Here is an 18573-nt window from a genome sequence, read left to right on the forward strand (position 1 = left end):
ACCGAAGTGTTACCAACCACATGAGAAATTATAGGCCCACACTGGCATCGTCTCTCAAAGTGTTACAAACTCACTTAAGGAAACTTTCACTATTCAAAAAAATAGCTCTCAGCATTGCCTTCAGATCTGTTTGCAAAAATATGCACACCAGATAATCACGCATGCTTTATACTCTGCTCCTTTGGACTGAGAAAAGTGTTCCTTGAATCTCTCTCTCCAAAGAGGGTCTCCATGGATTCCTGCTACTTGAAAAGATAAAGTTCACTTTTAAGGAAGGATGGTTTAAGCCCAGCTCTATAGCAAAGCAGTTAAGTGCCATGGGTAGAAAGCCAGATTCTGTGTGGCCGAATGTGGCTTGAATCCCAGCCCCAGTGGCTCGAAAAACACGCCAGGCACGTGCACGTTTGTACCTCAAATGCTGAGATGGGAAAGCAGAGGAAAAGGACTGCAGAGAGACCATGTACCACTCTCTGTCGGGGATGCTTCTCTCTCACGCACTCACTGGCAATAAAAACCAAACAACAGATTTGCCCCCCTTAATACCCTAAAAAGCTTGGGCCAAAGGCTTCATCCGCCATTGCTTTTTCTCATGGCGGGAGGTAGGGGGTGTGAGATGGGGAAGATCGCTCAGCCAGGGCAAGGATTATGGGAAGTGGGGAGACTCAAGAATGAGGACTACGGAGTTGGACCCAGAGGCATGGCACCTCAGCAATGAATGGGGTCCCAGGGGTGCCTGCAGACGAGTTCACCTCTTACCCAAGGTCTCTTCCTTTATTTTTTTAAGAGAGATTTTTGCTATAGGGCACGTGCACTTACTAGAGAGACTGAAAGCAAGAAATCACCTCCCTGGGGGGATGACCACACCACAATCCCTTCTCCATTCTCCTCTTGGGATTTTGGGCACATGCACACGTGCCTGGTGTGAGTTTCAAGCCACTGGGTCCAGGACTAGAACTGCTGTCTGTCATGTGGGAGTCCAGTACCTTAACCACTATGCCACCTGCTAGTCCCCCAAGGTCTCTTCTTACCCAGGCACCCTCAGTTGTGCTCTGGAGAGCATCTCTGTCACCCCTTAAACCACAGCCTGAGATTCCTAAGGGGCTGATGGAGAGAGTGGGCAACAGGAAATTCTTAGTTACACCACTGCCTTCAATTCATGAATTAAAAGAATTTTAAGCAAACACATCTTAAGTATACTATCCCTAGGGTGAAGGCTTAGGAATGTGTATTAATGTTTTAACTTGCTAGTCCTCAAGTTTCATGGGTTTGAGTTCTTGATTATGAGAACATTCTAGCAAATAAAATAATCTTAACCATCAAATAAGCAGTTTTAAAAGCTACTAGCATTTTGATTTATGGAGAGAAAGGTTTAAATACTCTAAAGTATTTATACATTTTTATCAACTAACACTGAAACTAGAGGTATTTACGAGATCATAGAAACAGTTCTAAATATAAAAGATTTACTTAGGGCTTCAAAGTACAGCAAGTGCTAGACGACTGTGTGTGAAATTGTAGCTATTTGGCTGTTTCTGACCCACACTGATTCTGATGAAGATAAGATGAACTCCACAAGTAATTCCCAAACTTCAGAAGGCAGAAATTGTAGCTACACACGATAATCCATCAGTTTTGACCAATGTCCGTACATAATCATTACACATTGAAGGGGTGAAAGAATGCTCCCTTCCCTTTGGACAGTTCACTCAAAATCACCAACAATAAGCAGATTAGTAACAGAAGGGCAGGCCAGCAGGTGGCATGGTGGTTGAGGCACTGGACTCCCACGTGGCCGACTACTGTCCGAGTCCCAGACCTGGCAATCTTAAAACTCACAGCGGGCGGATGTGCGTGTGTGGCTAAATTCCCGGGAGGAGGGTGGAAGAGAAGGGATTGTGTATGGCCATCCCCTGGGGGGTCGATTTTTCTTTTTCTGTCTCTTTGTCTCTCTCTGTCTCTCTAGCAAGCAAAAATCTCTCAAAAAAAGGAGAAAAGACGAATTTTATTTAATGCCCATATATCTACACAGGAGCTGCAGAAAAGACAATTTCAAAGAGGGGACAGATACTTGAGACTTTTATGCCCTCTTAACAGGAGAGTGGAAAAAGGGGGCGGGGTGCAGCCAGTTTTAGAGTAAATGATTCTGTCGGGGAGCTGGATGGGCCTGGAAGGTAGACAATAGCTTATGACAAAAATCTGTGCAGGTGTGTCGTCATTCCCCAACTTTCTTGTGTGCTGTAGGAGTTTAGTTCATGAAACCGGGACGGGCCCAGAGCAGGTGTTTTCCTCTACAGTAGCTCTAGTCTTCCAGCAGGTAATGGAAAGCAGGGTAAAGCCCCTTCCTGCCCTTGGGGAGACAGAGCATCAGAGACGATCCAGAGACCCCGTAAGCAGAAGGTCAGAGAGTGCTTCTGAGGCCGATACGTTAACTCAGCAGAGCCAATTGCCAACCTTTGGGATATCGTTTTTCTCGGCTCCGACACATGAAATTTCTTACTTGTTAATTTTATAAACTGCGTCTACCCCCAGGCCTCCAGAAACTGCTCTTGGATGGTCAGTGACAACACGTCATCATGGACAATGACAGCCTTTCCAGTCCTTATCTCCTGTACTGAAGTTGGTGTCATGCCCTGACTCATGGCTCTGAGACCTTCGATTCTTCCTTTTTATTTGCCAGAGGGCACGTGTGCTCGCCAGAGAGAGAGACAGAGGGAAAGGGAGCACGCATACCCCAGTGGGGCGTGGTCACGCCTCAATTTCCTCCCCTTTCCTCCATTTCTCCACCCTGTTGGGATTCGGGGCACACATGCACACACACCCTGTGTGTTTTCTAAGCTGCCAGGACCAGGATACAAGCCATGTGGTCTGCCATGTGGGATCTGTCTCCCCGAACCACTAGGCCATGGAGCCAGCCTAGAGACTCTGGGTTCTTCTAGTCCTCCTCCTCTCTCCCTTCTCTCTCTCCTTGTTGATTTACCCCATTCTCCAGATAATGGTGCCCTCTCAGGTTTAATCCTTGCTCCTCTTTCTCCCACCTTCTCTGCCATTTCACTGTCACCTCAAGGCAGGTGACTTCCATCATTCAAATCTGGGGCCACGCCCCAGGGAGTCCCAGGCCCATACTTCTCCTGCAGGCTGTACCTCTCCACCTGGATGGACACCTCAAAAAACCATGGCGAAACCCCACGTGAGAGGTTTTCTTCCTCCTCTGCTCACTCCTCCTCGGATTTTCCTGCTTTTAATGACGCTGCCATGTCTGAGGTGATGGGGGAAAACCATGCTTCTTTCTCTACTCTTTTAGTTATCAATCAGTACTGAAGACGTCTGTGACCAAATAGCAAGCAACACATTCTACAGTGGACACCAGCTGGGAATCCTCTAATCTAGTTCGGCTCCAACTCTGTGTTATTTATGCATCCTAATAAAAACGCCGCCTGATGTCAGGCACTGTAGTGTAGACACGTTGCCTGGAGTGCACTTTATACCTGATCCTCCAAGAAATCGTTAGTAAGTAAAGGAATGAATGAGTGAAAGGAACGACCAATTACATCGATTCTTTTGGCCCAACTTAAACATGCTAGAGCAATGCTCTTCAAACTGTAGAACGCATTAATTCACTTGGGGAATTCTTGCTAAAACGCAGGTGAACTCAGAGGCTGCGATAGGGCTTGAGATCCTGTATTTCTTTCTTTTTAAGAGAGATTTTTTGCCATAGGGCGCATGTGCTCACCAGAGAGACAGAGAGGGCCAGAGAGACCGAAAGCAAGAAATCACCCCCCAGGGGGAATGGCCATGCTACAATCCCTTCTCCTCCATTCTCCTCTTGATACCTTGGACAGGCACGCACACACGCCTGGCATGAGTTTTAACCTGCTGGGTCCAAGACTCGAACTGCGGTCGACTATGTAACTATTATGCCATCTGCTGGTCCCAAAGACACACATACTTAAAAACATGCTACAGAGACTCTATTATGTCCAGTAGGTCAGGACACCCTCTGGCTGAGCTTTAATTTAATCAAAACAAACCACTGAGCTTTCTCTTCAGTAACAGGCATTTGGCCTTTCCACTGAGATGCAGACTGAAAAGAAAAGTCCTCCTTCTTCCAGAAAAATCCTGGAAGAAGGAAGCAATCGGAGGCGTCTTGCTTCAGTAAAAACGAAGCTCCGCTTTGTGATTTTAACCACCCCCACGTATTTCCTGGTCGTGGGGACTCAAGGGAGTTTAGGATGGATGACAAGTGTACAGGACAGACATTTTCAATCAAATGATTAACATTAGGACCTAAATCGCCACTTCAACAAGACTTTCAATACACTCATCCTTGGATAGTTTTGTTTTACTTTACAAATAATTACACCCCAGTTCTAAAAGCTAATATAATTCACAACTGTGTGAAAGGACAGATATGTTAATAAATTTAACACCCAAAAGTTAATAAAATCAGCATATTTATCCTATTCATGGAATTCTTTTCATGACCTTCTTCTGGACGGACCCACACAGGGCAGAATAACTGAGGGCTGATGCGTGGAGCAGAGATAAGCGCTGTGCAGAGGAGGTCGGATCCCACGTGGCCAAGTAGGGTTTTGGTCTCAATGGCCTGAAAAATGCACCAGGCGTGGACATGCCTGCCCAGGACTCCAACAAGATGGAGAATTGAAGGAAAAAGGATTGTGGCATGACCAGGCCCCACTGAAGGGTGTGTTCTCTCTCACACAGTTGGAAAGTTTATCTACACAACTCGTATGTAAGATATCAATTATTTCAGTAGTGACAAGTGTAAAGACTGGGCCTTCGTCTTCTGGCTTCCGTGATCTGATCTGATGGAATTTGCCAACAAATCTTACAAGTCCGACCAACTGCAAGGGATGAACGTTAGCTTCTCTGCTGGGCTGGTGCCAGAAGATGAATTTACTCCACAAAGTGCATTTGCAAGGGAGGGAACAATGGAAATTAATACGGAAAAGGAAAACTGCACATCGTTTCCGGTGCGGAATCCTCCTAGGTCGCATTTGCTCTCGCATTGAAGGACAGCTCAAAGAAACAACAAGATCCCGTTTTCCACAGTAAACGGAACAAGAAATTCCAGATAAATTCCTGCACAGCTGCTTCCTCCCCCAAGAGCAGGCCGGCCCTGGCCCCGCACACGTGTGCACAGACTCTCCCTCCACCCGCCACTCTGACATGACAGCTGAGCAGGGCAGCAGTTGGGGGCACAGCTGCGGGTGGAGGGAGAGTCAAAGGGGGGAGGTAGGAGGTGGGAGCAGGCGGACTCCCCCCACCCTGCCTCAGGCTATCAGTGTGTCCCACCAGGATGTCCCGCCAGGAGGCACCGTGGGAACTCTGCATCCCAAGGAGCATGCTTCGGTCCCACAAACCCTGCAGGGTGCAATAGAAGAGCTCGACCATACTGAAAATACTGGGGGCGTTAAGTTGCCATGCGCTTTCTTGCCTTTATTATTCTCTTTGAAATTCAACTGCCAGAGGGTGCATGCACTTGCCAGAGAGAAGGAGAGAGAGAAACAGAGAGATAGCACCTCCAGTGAAGTGTGGTCATGCACAAGCTCCTTCCTCCTTTAGCATCACCATCAGGATTCTGGGCATGCATGGCTTTCAAGCCAGATTCCAACCTGCATCGGCCACAGGGGATCTGGCTTTCTAAGCACAGTGCTTGACCACAGTGCTGCAGGGCTGGCCCTTCCTCCCTCCCTCATCTCCTCCCATTCTTTCCTCCACCTCTTTCTCTCTTCCTAGACAGAGTCTCACTGTGTTGCCTACAGGCTTGAACTTCTGAGCCTCCTACCTAGGCCTCCCAGGTAGCTGGGATTACCAGTGTGCACTCCCATGCCTGGCTTTTGGCCCTAAGTTTTTTGTGGTGTAGATAGGAGTACTGTAATGGGCTACATCCATTAAGATGGAATGGGTTTTTGGGGCCAGCAGATGGCATTGTGGTTATATTGCTGGACTCCCACATGGCTGAACCCAGTTCAAGTCCTGGACCCAGTGGCTTGAAAATCATGCTGGGCACATGTGCATGCATACCCAAGAACCTAAGAGGAGAATGGAACAGAAGAGATTGCAGTGTGGCCATCTCCCCAGAGGGTGATTTCTCACTTTTCCCCTGTCTCTGTCTCTTTCTCTCTCTCTCTCTGATGAGCACATGTAGGCTATGACAAAAACCTCTATTTAATAATAATAATAAAAAAAGATGGAATGCTTTTTTTTTTTTTGAGAGACTTTGCTAAAAATAAATAAAAATGGGATGTGTCAGTATGAGTTTGAAGCCACTGGGTCTGGGACTCGAACCACAGTTGGTCATGTGAGAGTCCAGTGATGTAACCATTAGGCCATCTGCTGGTCCCTGGAACGGGTATTTTTAAAGTTCTGAGTACTATGGTAGCCATGAACAGCACAGCACAGCTTCCTGCATTCTTTCCTGGTATTTATCATTTTAATAAATGCATAGTTTTTATACAGTGTGGTTGGTGAAAAAAATAAATGAAATTATCTTACTTATTTCTTTTTCTCAAAGGCTGTTTGATCAGATCATTTTAATAGTCCTTTTCCTCTTTGCACAAATGCTGTGATTCTGGGCATAACTGCTGAGCATTCATTTTGCTTAGATGTGGACAGACCATCGTAAATGAAGAGAAATTAGTTTGATTTACGCTGTAGATTATGCTTTGGGATCAGTAACGTTTTTTTATTTCAAGTAGAAATTTAATTTTTAAAATTCAAAAGTATAATTCTTATAATGCACTTTTAAGTAGCTTTCCTGTTCAAGCCATCGAAGGGGATGAAAATAAGCAGTAAATACATTTCTATGCAGATGCCTTAAAGCTTCTCAAAAGATTTTTGTCTGTAAGATGTTATTTCCATATCAACTTTTTTTTATTGTAATCATTTCTCACTTTTACCGTCTGATGGAAATTTTATTTTCCACTCTTCCATTAAAGAGCTGAAATAGCTCCTCTGCGCTTATCCTTTGGAAGAGCATTTTCCCATGGCTTGTAAGTCGTTTGCTCCACATTAATAGCTGCCATTATCACGGTGATCCGCGATGCCCAAGGTGCGCTCTAGGGATCACTTCTATTTTATTTTTTAAATTTATTTATTTTATTTTTGGAAAGGTTTTCTTCTATAGGGTTCATGTGCTTGCTAGAAAGACAGAAACAGAAAGTCAGAAAGTGAGAAATCACCCCCTAGGGAGGATGGCTACGCCACAATCCCTTCTCCTCCATTCTCCTCTTGGGATCTTGGGTACACATGTACACGTGCCCGGTGCGAGTTTAAGCCACCGGATCTGGGACTCGAACTGCAGTTGACTACATGGGAGTCCAGTGAGGTAGTCATTGTGCGAACTACTGGTCCCTCATTTTTATTTTTCATTAAGTGTAACACTTAGGTTTTATTGATTTGTTTTTAAAAGTTGATTATTTCTCCCATAAGAAACAGAGACAGAGGAGAGAGAAAGAGACAGAGAGAGAGCACCCCAACAGAGTCCTCGCGCCATCTACCCCCGCCTCAGCCAGCCCCAGCTCATGGTCATGTGAACACGTGGACATCCCGCATTCTTGGGGAGGTCTCTGATAACGACCCAGAGCTATCCCGTGTGGGCAAGCCACTGCACCACTGGCCATCACACTCAGGTTTTATTTCAAAACATGTTTTTAAAAACGTGCAATGTGGGGACCAGCAGGTGGCATGAGGTTGAGGTGCTGGACTCCCACGTGTCCGACAGCGATTTGAGTCCCGGACACGGCATCTTCAAAATCACACTGGGCATGTGTGTGTGTGTATGCCTGAAGTCCCAGAAGGAGAAGGGTGAGAAAGAGATCGTGGTGTGGCCATTCTCCTGGGCGTGATTTCTCACTCTCCCGCTCACTGTCTCTCTGTACACACTCCCTATGGCAAAATCTTTTTAAAAAATGTGTATTGTGACCCATTAATGAGTCATGAAATCAGGTTAGTGGATCTCAGACAGAATTTTGTGGGAGATGACATAAAATAGAAAAGAAAACAACAGAACGTATTGTACATGGTAAGAGAAGGTACTGTCTTGTGGAACTTATTTTAGTATTATGAGTGGTGTGTGTGTTTGTGTCAAATGTACTTCCCTCTATGAGTTGTCTTAGAAACTCTGAAATTTACTATTGCAAAGCATATGCGATTTCCTTCTTTTCGTTTTTAGTAGAGGGTGTATAACTTGCTACAGAGAGAGACAGGGAGACAGGGAGAAAGTCATGTTCAATCCCTTCCCCATTTTTCCATCCTGTCGGGATTTGGGGCATGCGTGTGTTTGCCCTTGCCATGTTTCACACGCTGCCAGGTCTAGGACTTGAACCACATGGTCGCCATATGGAACCTAGCTGCCTTACCCACCAGGCCATGAAGCCAGCCCAGCATATGATTTCTAAGGAACATAATGAAATAAGTATTCACTGTGAAATTAAAAACAACTACAAATTACTTTTTCTATAGTTAATAATCAGTTGTTCTTTTTTAATTCACAAAAACAATTACTCAGCTTTATACATTGCAATAAAATGGTATTCAAACCATTTGAAAGTAATTTTTAATTCATTTTCCACAAGCACCATTAGAGAATTAATAGGCTTGCATTTGTTGACATTATTTTCCACAAATGGATTCTCATTCCTCTTACATTTCTCTGCTATGAAATAACATCAGGTCCAAGGACCCCCGATTTGCAATGTCCTGTTCTCTAACGATGACTGTCTCCACGGCAAGGTGTGTAGCAGCTCCCCTTTCTGACCTATGACAGTAGCACTCCGTAGGAAATAGATGGAAACTAATTCTAGTTCGTCTACATCCACACTCACCCACATCCACACAGCTTTATTAAAACATTTCAGATGTTTATGAACTTTCTTCTCTCAAGTCATCCTGCTGTGGGCAGAGCGAAAATGCTGTTTGTATCTCACACCGGGCACTTCAGTGCTATGGAGGAAACAGGCAAAGTAGGGAACAGACAGGGCTAGCCCTGGCGGTGAGAAGGGCTGGATACCACATAGCTGACCGCAGTTCGAATCTGAGCCCCGGGGGCTGAGAAACACACTCTGTGTGTGTGTGTGTGTGTGTGTGTGTGTGTGTGTAAATGCCCCACTTCTCTACAGGATGGAGAAATGGAGGAGAAGGATTGCAGCAAGGCCGTCCCCCACTGGGGGTGCTTCCTACTCTCTCCCTCTCTCTGGCAAGCGTACCTGCTTTCTAGCAATTTATTGGGTCATCGGAAAGATCATGACACACTTTTGCATAGAAAAAACATGGAAAAATATGTCATGACTTCTGATATCCCAGTATATATAAAAAAAGAAAACAAAAAGAAACATAGACATAAGTTTAGGGGTCAGTGTTAATTTTCGTACACAGTAGGGAACAAATGGAGACATCCCACTCCCCGTTGAAAAACCACAGCCTGTCTTAGCATCAGGCCTGCCCTTACACTGATGTGGACACATGAACATTCAGAACCGAAGCCTAGGCGCTAGAGTGTGGCTGTCAGGACGGTGAGAATGAGGACTGAACCTTTCTTTTTTTTAAAAAAAAAAAAAAAAAGATTTTTGCTATAGGATGTGTGTGCTCACCAGAGAGACAAAGAGAGACAGAGAGACAGAAAGTGAGAAATCACCCCTGGGGACTGTGGATGGCCACACCACAGTCCCTTCTCCTCCATTCACACTTGGGACTTTGGGCATGAGTTTTAAGCTGCTGGGTCTGGGACTTGAACCATGGTCAACTCTGTGGGAGTCCAGCGACGTAACCATTATGCCATCTGCTGGCCCCACAGTTTCTTACCACGTAGGAAACATTACTACTCGCAAACGTTTGCACTTCATTTTATCACTTAACATTAACCAGTAAATTGTTTTCCATGATCCCATCATGTATTTCTTCTTCTTTTTATTAATCTTTTAGGTTTTTGTTATAGAGTGCATGCACTCACCTGACACCGTGAGAGGGAAAATGAGAAATCACCCTCCAGGGAAGATTGCCACGCCACAATCCCTTCTCCTCCATTCTCCTCTTGGGATCTTGGGCATGGACACACATGTATCCAGGATGATTTTCAAACTCCTGGGCCCACAACTTGAACTGTGGTCAATTATGTGGGAATCCAGTGCCTTAACCACCACACCACCCGGTGGCCTGACACTGTTATTTAATTTACTTATTTTTAATAATTATTAAATTTTATTTATTATTATTAATCTAAAAAAATTGTATAGTGAAAGAATGAAAAAGCAAGCTGCCAGGTCTGGGACTCAAACTGTAGTCAGCCAAATGGGAGTCCAGAGCCTTAACCACCATGCCACTTGCTGGCCCTACACTGTTTTTTTAATGACCATAGAGTCTCACTGTGTGCTTACCAGAGACAACTTATCCATTTTCTTTCTGTATGTCATGTAAGTGGTTCCCAGATTTTCCTATGACAAATGATGTTTCCATAAACAGTTTCTGTGTGTACATTTTATCCTTTTAAAATTTTTTTTTCAAAGGGTACATGTGCTTTCCAGAGAGAGACAGAGACAGAGAGAGAAAGCAGCCCCCAATGGGACATGGTCATGCCACGACCCCTTCTCCTGCACTTCTCCATCCTGTGGGGATTTGGGGCACACACACATGTACCCAGTGTGTTTTTCAAGCCGCCGGGGCCGGGACTCTGAACCGCACAGTTGGCCATGTGGGATCCAGCTCCCTTAACCACTGAGTTATGGAGCCTACCCTGTGTTTTAGCTTATACTTTCCTTGAGGTAAATTCTAAGGCATGAGCTTAACAGAGCACAAGCTGAGAATGTCTTCATACACACTTCCGTGGCCACCTGCTTCCCAGGTGGAAGAGGGTCTGGTACTTACTGTCTTGCTCCAGGTGAGGCCTGTGGTGTGGTGCTCCTTAATGTATGCTTGAAGCTCGCTCCAAATGTTCAAGTAGGACTTCACCCAGTCCACGTGGCGTAAGTCACTTGGTCATACGAGAGAGTGGAAGAGAGCAGAGTTAGGGTCTACAATAAAGTGCAGGGGAGTTGGAGGGGCACATGCCCCAGTTTCAAGGGCTCCGGACCACCCGCAGCACTGTCCTAGCCCTGCCACTGAACACAACCGAAATGACAGAACTTCTTCACCATGGTTAGCTGAACCTGAGCATGCAGAACTCAGGCTGACTGTGTTTTCTTTTCCTTTTTAAATTTTGCTAGGGGGAGAACCAGCAGTTGGCATGGTGGTTAAAGGCACTGGACTCCCACGTGGTGGACCATGGTTCAAATCGTGGACCTGGCAGCTCTGTCCCTCTCTGGTCAAAGTAAAAGAAATAAATAAGGTTAAATAAAATAATTCTTAAAAAAAATTGCTAGTGGGCACTTGCCAGAGAAAGAGAGAATGAGAAAGCACCCTCCATGGGAGATGGTCATGCTGCCATCTCTTCTCTGTTTCTCCTTTTGGGATTTTTTTATTTTTCCCCAAAGGGCACATACACTTGCTGGACAGAGAGAGGAAAAGTGAGAAATCACCCCCTCAGTGGGGATGATCATGACACAATCCCTTCTCCTCCACTGTCTTCCCTGGATTTGGGGCATGCACACACATACACCTGGCATAATTTTTAAGCTGCTGGGTCCAGGACTCAAACCATGGTCACTCATGTGGGAGTTTAGCACCTTAACCATCATCTACTTTTGGGACTTGGGGCATGAATGCACAAGCCTCTGGCATGTTTCTCAAGCTGCTGGGTCTGGGACTTGAACCACCTAGTTGGCCATGTAGGATCCAGCTGCCTGGACCACCATGCTATCGGATGACCCTTTACTACGTATTAAAACAATTTATAGCCAATAGAGTCCAAATCTGTGTGGGCAAATTCTTGTTTCTTTTGACCATTGTAGAATTACTCTGACGTGAAGACAGTTGCACCGACACTGGCAGTAAGGAGTAGCGTGGTAAGCATGGTGCCTGTCCGTCAGTCTCAGAGATAACAGACTGGGCGGCTACAAGCTCCCCCCTGGCTTCCACTGATGCTGGAAGAAGCTGGAGTAGGAGAATGGGCATCTCGATAACTATGACTCGATGAGGGCCCACCTCTACAAAGCAAGGCTAACTGACTTGCATGACTCACCCACCAAAAAAGCCAACCAGTCAAGCCAGTGGCCAGGGCTGCACAGAGCAGTGAGAACGCCAGCTCCCCGCCCTCCTGCTCTCTCCATGGGGAAGCTTGCCCTCTCCTCCACTGACGGCCATCTGGCGGGCAGGCCGCAGTGAGAGCCAATGCCTGCCACATGGACCAGGTCTGCAGGCGTGGCCCACTCACAGGTGGGCATAGTCTTCTGCTTCTGGGGTTACCAGTCCTTGAAGCTCAAGGGTGATATAGCTTCTGGAAGGTAATGAATGAGCCTGTACAGTCTTGGGTGCCCCCTGAGCTCAGCTGTCCCCAGTGCTGCCAGAACTGCATTTCTGACACCAAGTGGCAACACTGGACTCTGCCAGCGTAGAAAAACGTGCACAACCCCGAGATTCTTGGCTGTGCTACTGCCTGAGAATCACTCACACCCGAGCCCACACATACTCAAGGGCAGACTGGAAAGAGGACTGGAGCTGATGAATGGTGATAGAGATAAAACTGGTGTCCAGAGGCCAGCAGGTGGAGCAGTGGTGGGGACATTGGACTCCCACATGGTTGATTGCTGTTCAAGTCCCGGACTCAGCAGCTTGCAGTTCACGCTGGGTGCATGTTCATGTGTGCTCAAAATCCCAAGAGGAGAATGGAGAAGGGACTGAGGCATGGCCATCATCCTGAGGGGTGATTTCTTGTTCTCTGTCTCTCCAGTGAGCACACATGCCCTATAGCAAAAATCTCTATAAAAAAAAAAAAAGTGTCCAAAGATGATAAGCAGAAAAGGCAGAAGTATGAGTTGTGCTGAGGTGTCCTTGAGTAGGTGTGTGTAGGTGCGTGTCTGCACTCCGTGAGAGAAAGGTCATTATGTGTGTACGTCAGGCCGACAGTATTCTAACGAGGCTTTGTAACCTGCACTTGGACTTCCTGAACCATTCCTGTCTGAGAGGAGCAGGCTGTCTTGCATTTCTGGTGCCTTTCCCAGCCGTGTCGCATAGTCCTGTAGTCTCCAGGACAACAACAGAGAGACAGTGAGAAAGTGAGAAATCAGGGGAACCAGCAGTTAGCGTAATGGCTATGTCGCTGGACTCCCACGTAGTCGACCATGGTTCGCGTCCCGGACCCGGTGGCTTAAAACTCACACCGGGCGCGTGTGCGTGCGTGCCCAAGATCCCAAGAGGAGAATGGAGGAGAAGGGATTGCGGTGTGACCATCCCCCGGGGGGGGTGATTTCTCGCTTTCTGTCTCTCTGTCTCTGTCTGTCTGGTGAGCACCCGCGCCCTATAGCGGGGTTGGGGGGGGACCTCTCAAAAAAAAAAAAAAGAAAGTGGGAAATCACCTTCCCCCTGGTTTGGGGAGATGGCCACACCACAATCCCTTCTCTCCTCAGGTTTTCGCCATGCATGCACATGTACCTGGTGTGAGTCTCAAGTTTCTAGGTCCTGGACTCAAAACATGGAGTTGGCCATGTGGAACCCAGGTACCTCAACACCACCTGCTGGCCCTCATCTCTACTTTCAACAGCCCTCTCTGTAAGGCTACTCTTCTTAGAGAGGTCTCTCTGTCCACCCCAACCCCCACCCGTATTTCTTAACTCAGTCTCTGGTTTGCTTCTCACTGGCCTGGCTTATCATCTCATTTCTGTTCCTGATCCACAGTTCATTCCTGATTCCTCCTTTCTTCTATCTGCTCCCGCATCAACTCCACTTCGGTCAGCATAATGAGTTTTGTGATCACACAGCCTGGTCCATCCCTGAGCTCTCTCACGAATGTGGGAATACAGAATGCAGTGACAACATGCATTGAAGTGGGGTAGCTTATTCGTTACAAGAGAACGGAGGCGGGCTTCCCAAACAAGACCTTATTGGATAATTGATTCCGCTTTCCACTTGGCTTTACTTGCAAAGGTGGTTTTTTCCCTTTAAAGTTTAGAATATGTTCATGAAGAGCCTTGGAGAGGAATCAGTAGGGACTATACCGAGTTTTAGGGACAAACGTCTAACAAGTGATGAAGGGCAAATGTGGTTGGAGAAGAAGGTACATGGTACATACCTGTGTTTGTAGTCCTTTAAGACCCTGTTAGTGTAAAAGGTGGCGGCATCGTTCATCTCCTTGACATAAGGACCGGGTTTGGGGGACTGAGAAAACAGGACCATCACGCAAGCGTAGAAAGAAGAAAAAAACAAATAGAATAAGAAAGAAAATGCCTTAAAGAAGAAGAAAAGCAATGGATGGATGGACTTGACAGGTGAAGGCAAATTTTGCTCTGTAAAGGCTGGTAAAACATCTCAGGACAGAGAACATGGAACTTTAAATGGGGTAAGTAGAAGCTGATGCAGTCACCCTAGAAGAAGCTGCCCTCAGTGCATCTGATCATGGCCAAGGAGCGTGAAGGTGGGATGGGAGGGCATTCCACCCAGACTCACCACGGCTATCCATCCAAGGGCAGGGATGCTTTCGCTGACAGCTGAAAGATGGTTAAACATGCTGCTCCCTCGGTTCCTCTCTCTGAAAGTTTGGATTTCCTGAATCTTTTCTGATATAGGTTTCAGAAGTGCAGCCACATCATTCTGTAAGCAAACGAGAGCCATTAGTACGGACAAAACAGAAACTGAGCACCTCCACATGTTGGCCTTAGCAGGAGGACTCAGGACTGCCATGTGTCCAAGGGTCTCAGAGAAACATCTGATCATCTTTCAGAACAGAAGACATTTTTTCCCTTGTTCTGATAGTACTGCACTTTCACTCTCTGAAGCATGAAAATTGCAGATATTTTTAACCTTATTAATGCTGTCTCTTGAGGTGTGGAAAAAACCCAGCAGTATGAGACAGCCCCTATTTTGGAGATTCCTACAAGGAACACGGTGAGACTGAATGTAGATCAGTTATTACAGGGAACTTCAAAGAGTCCACAGAAAAATAGAATTAAAATGTAAGTTTATTCCAGGACAAAAAGAAATGAAAATCTATGCACGGTTTTTTCATAATGCTTATTCCCTGTGTATTTTCACATAGGAAGCACACATCACACAGCACAATAACACAAGTGTAATGCTGGGGGAGTCTGAGATCAGTAAAATGATGTCTTCATACCCCGTGGGGAAATGATGTGGAAGAGAATCCTTGGTCTTACTATAATTCCCATAATCCATACGAAAAGTAGAAACTTTCATCGAGGCCTTTTTATTTTTGAGTTGCCAGGAGTACATGTGTTCACTCACACACACACACGCACACACATCATAACAAACAATGAGAATGAGGAGAAAGCATCCCAGTGGGGTGTGGTCATACCACAGTCCCTCCTCCCTTTCTCCTCTCTGTTAGAATCCGAGGTACACATGCTCCTGTGCCTGTTGTGTTTCTCAAGCCACTGGGACTGAGTCACATTTGTCAGCCATGTGACATACAGCTCCTTCATCCACTAAGCCACGGAACCAACCCTCTGAGAAGTCACCCCCCCAGGGGGGATGGCCATGCCGCAGTTCCTTCTCTTCCATTCTCCTCTCGGGATCTTGGGCGTGCGCACACACATGCCTGGCATGAGTTTCAAGCTACAAGGTCTGGGAATCAAACCACCGTTTACTACATGGGAGTCCAGCAACGTAACCATTATGTCATCTGCTGGTCCCTCTGAGGCTCTTTTTGATAAAATAAGATGGCTTATAGCACTTATAGTGACCTTACTCGGGTTTTTCCATATCATTTCTAGTCACCTTGGCCTATAACTGCTGGGCATGTTCAGTTCTGACCAATTCAACAACTGACTTTGGGCTCAGCTGCTAAGACATTGTGCTCTGCAGGCTGAGACCACATGGGAGGTCCGGGTTCAGTTCCCACTCCAACCTAAAGACCAAGCGGCTCGGGAAACTGAGGCAGGAGGATCCCAGTAGTGAAACTCTGTCTTAAAAGAAAGTGACTTTCAAAACGACGCGATCTGAGTTTTAAAGTGTCACAGTGATAGACCCTCCATACCACCACAGCTGCCACAGACATCTCCTCATCCTCGCTGAAGCAGTCATTGCTCTCCTTAGGTGTTGAGAACAGATACGAGGTTGTTTGACTTCTTTTATTTTAAATTCCAAAGTAGTGCCTGGAAGGTACTCTCTCTTCAGCTTTGTAACAACAGTAGAAGGGCTTTAAGCAGTATTTTACTAAGTCTTGTTTGCAGGATGTAAAATGGGAAACCTCCTTATGGTACTTCAATTTCATTAGCCAAGACAACAGAGCAAGGATTCTCATCCTTGGCTACACACTGGAACCCCCTTGGGGATTCCAATGTGGAAGAGGGGAGGCTTTACAAACCACCGTGGCCTGGCTCCCACCCCTAGAGATTCATTTTTATTATTTAAAAAAATTATTTTATTTAACTTTATTTATTTGTTTGTTTAAATTTGACGAGACAGACAGAGAGAGAGAGAGAGAGAGAGAGCAAGCAAGCCGCCAGGTCTGGGACTCGAACCATGCTCAACCACGTGGGAGTCCAGCACCCTTAACCACCATGCCACCTACTGGCCCAACCCCTGAAGATTATGATTTAATTATTTAATTGCTCTTAGGGTGGTATGGGTTGGGGTGGCATGGGTAAGGATGGGGAGACTGGAAAATCTATCCAGGTAACTTTTTTAAAAGAATCATTTAATTTTTAAAACATATTATTTTAAAATTTGCTACAGGGCATGTGTGCTCACCAGAGAGACAGAGAGAAAGAAAGAGAGAGAAAGCAAGCCATCAGGTGTGGGACTTGAATCACGGTTGGCCATGTGGGAATTCAGGGTCCCAACCACAGCACCTGCTGGCCCTGTTCTCAGGTCACTTTGAAAAGATCCTGGCTGGCTCAGGATAATGGTGGATCATGGCATGGAGATCCCATTGGGGGTACCTCTCTCTCTCTCTCTCTCTCTCTCATTCTCTCTGGTGGGTGCACACAGCCTCTGGCAACTGGAAAAATAATTTCCAAATTCAACACCTGATCAAAGGTATAGCATTGGTTTCCCCAAAAGGCAGCTAATTTTTAATTATGCTAGAATGACTATAAAAAATTCTAATTTTTTGTAACAGTTTTCTAAGCCATAACATTCTTGGTGCAGTGAGGCTTTTGAGAAAGACCAGAATCTCTGAATTGTGGGTGATACCTGGCATATTGCCGCAAGGAGAAAAAGAACCAGAAACCGTGTATTTACAACATTAGGGAGATTTATGAAGGCTATCTTTGTTTATCTCTCACTTCCCAAGAACAAACTGAAGTCTGAGGAGACAGAGGATTCTGGAAGAGATTTTTATACTGGTTATCTGATGGAAAGCATCATAAAGCCCGAGAAATCTTCCTTTTGTCTTAGTCCGGCAATTGCACAAAGAATTGTCATCATTTTCTAAAATTAAAAAAAAAACTAGCATCAAGAGAATTAAGGACAGCGCTTATTTGCACAACTCTGATAAACAGTACGGCTTTTATTCGCTGCCAGTAGTCTTCTCTTGTACTTGAGGCTTATCTTCTCCAGTTCGTCCTGAACGTTCACAGCTGGATTTAAAACCAGGAGAGAACACGAGCGTGCTCGTGTGATTTCCACCCAGGCTTTTAGTGTGGGACGTCAGACGAGGAGCTGGGGGAAGGCGATTAGTTAGACGGATCTCCATCTTCTTAAGCATTCCGCATGCCCCAGGGATATCCGATCAATACAAGGTGGCCTGCACCGATGGCAATGATAATCACAAGGGCTTTCCACTGAAGAGCACGGAACAGGTGTCCTGGGTTCTTTGTCTTTGCCATGGAGTACATAATGATAGCTTCCCAGACATGCCAAGAAGAGCTTTGGAAGACCAACTTGACGTAGGTGTCACTCAGGCTATTATTATTATTTTAATTTCTAGAGGGAACGTGTGCAGAGGAGAGAGACAGAAAGTGAGAACCCACTCCCCATGAGGGATGGCTGTGCAGCAGTCCCTTCTCTTCTAGTCTCCTCTCAGGATTCAGGGCATGGATGTGTATGTGCCCTGTGTGTTTCTCAAGCTGAGGTCCTGCACGTAAACTATGTAGCCGGCATGTGGAATCGGGTTGCCTTAAATACCATGCCATCAGCTGGCCTATTGGTTCTTTGTTTTTGTTTTAAATGAATATTTTTGCCAAAAGGCACCTGTGCTCACCAGAGGGACTGAGAAAGAAAGTGGAAAATCACTCCCCTGAGGGATGGCTATATAGCAATTCCTTCTCCTTCATTCTCCTTTCAGAATTTTGGGCATGCACGCACATGCACCCACCATGATTTTCAAGCTGCAGGGTCCGGGACTCGAATCATGGAGTTGGCCATGTGGGATCCAACTGCCTTAACCTCATGCCACCTACTGGCCTTTCATTTAGGTTCCTTTTATCCTTTTTATTTTATTTTTTGAGAGAAATTTTTGCTATAGGGCCTGTGCTCATAGGAGAGACAGAAAGCAAGAAATCC

At 45.9% G+C, this 18573-nt stretch overlaps 1 protein-coding gene and 1 long non-coding RNA gene across 2 annotated transcripts in view; one reads left to right on the plus strand and one right to left on the minus strand.

Annotated features, from left to right (window-relative positions):
- The window catches only part of LOC102497805 (uncharacterized), a 51289-nt gene extending 47862 nt beyond the window's left edge, over positions 1-3427 (plus strand). Inside the window, exon 6 of the long non-coding RNA XR_337023.3 lies at positions 3302-3427. This is a non-coding gene — a long non-coding RNA (uncharacterized LOC102497805). The remainder of the gene's footprint in view (positions 1-3301) is intronic.
- Positions 1-18573, minus strand: part of CAP2 (cyclase associated actin cytoskeleton regulatory protein 2) — a 123479-nt gene that overhangs the window by 24940 nt on the left and 79966 nt on the right. The window contains exons 5-7 of the mRNA XM_006165523.3: positions 14554-14697; positions 14180-14265; positions 10882-10987 (exon numbers count right to left, since the gene is read on the minus strand). Coding sequence (XP_006165585.1) covers positions 10882-10987; positions 14180-14265; positions 14554-14697 — 336 coding nt within the window. The remainder of the gene's footprint in view (positions 1-10881; positions 10988-14179; positions 14266-14553; positions 14698-18573) is intronic.

Source organism: Tupaia chinensis, unplaced genomic scaffold (genome assembly GCF_000334495.1).
Source record: "Tupaia chinensis unplaced genomic scaffold, TupChi_1.0 Scaffold143936_1, whole genome shotgun sequence".
NCBI lineage: Eukaryota > Metazoa > Chordata > Mammalia > Scandentia > Tupaiidae > Tupaia > Tupaia belangeri.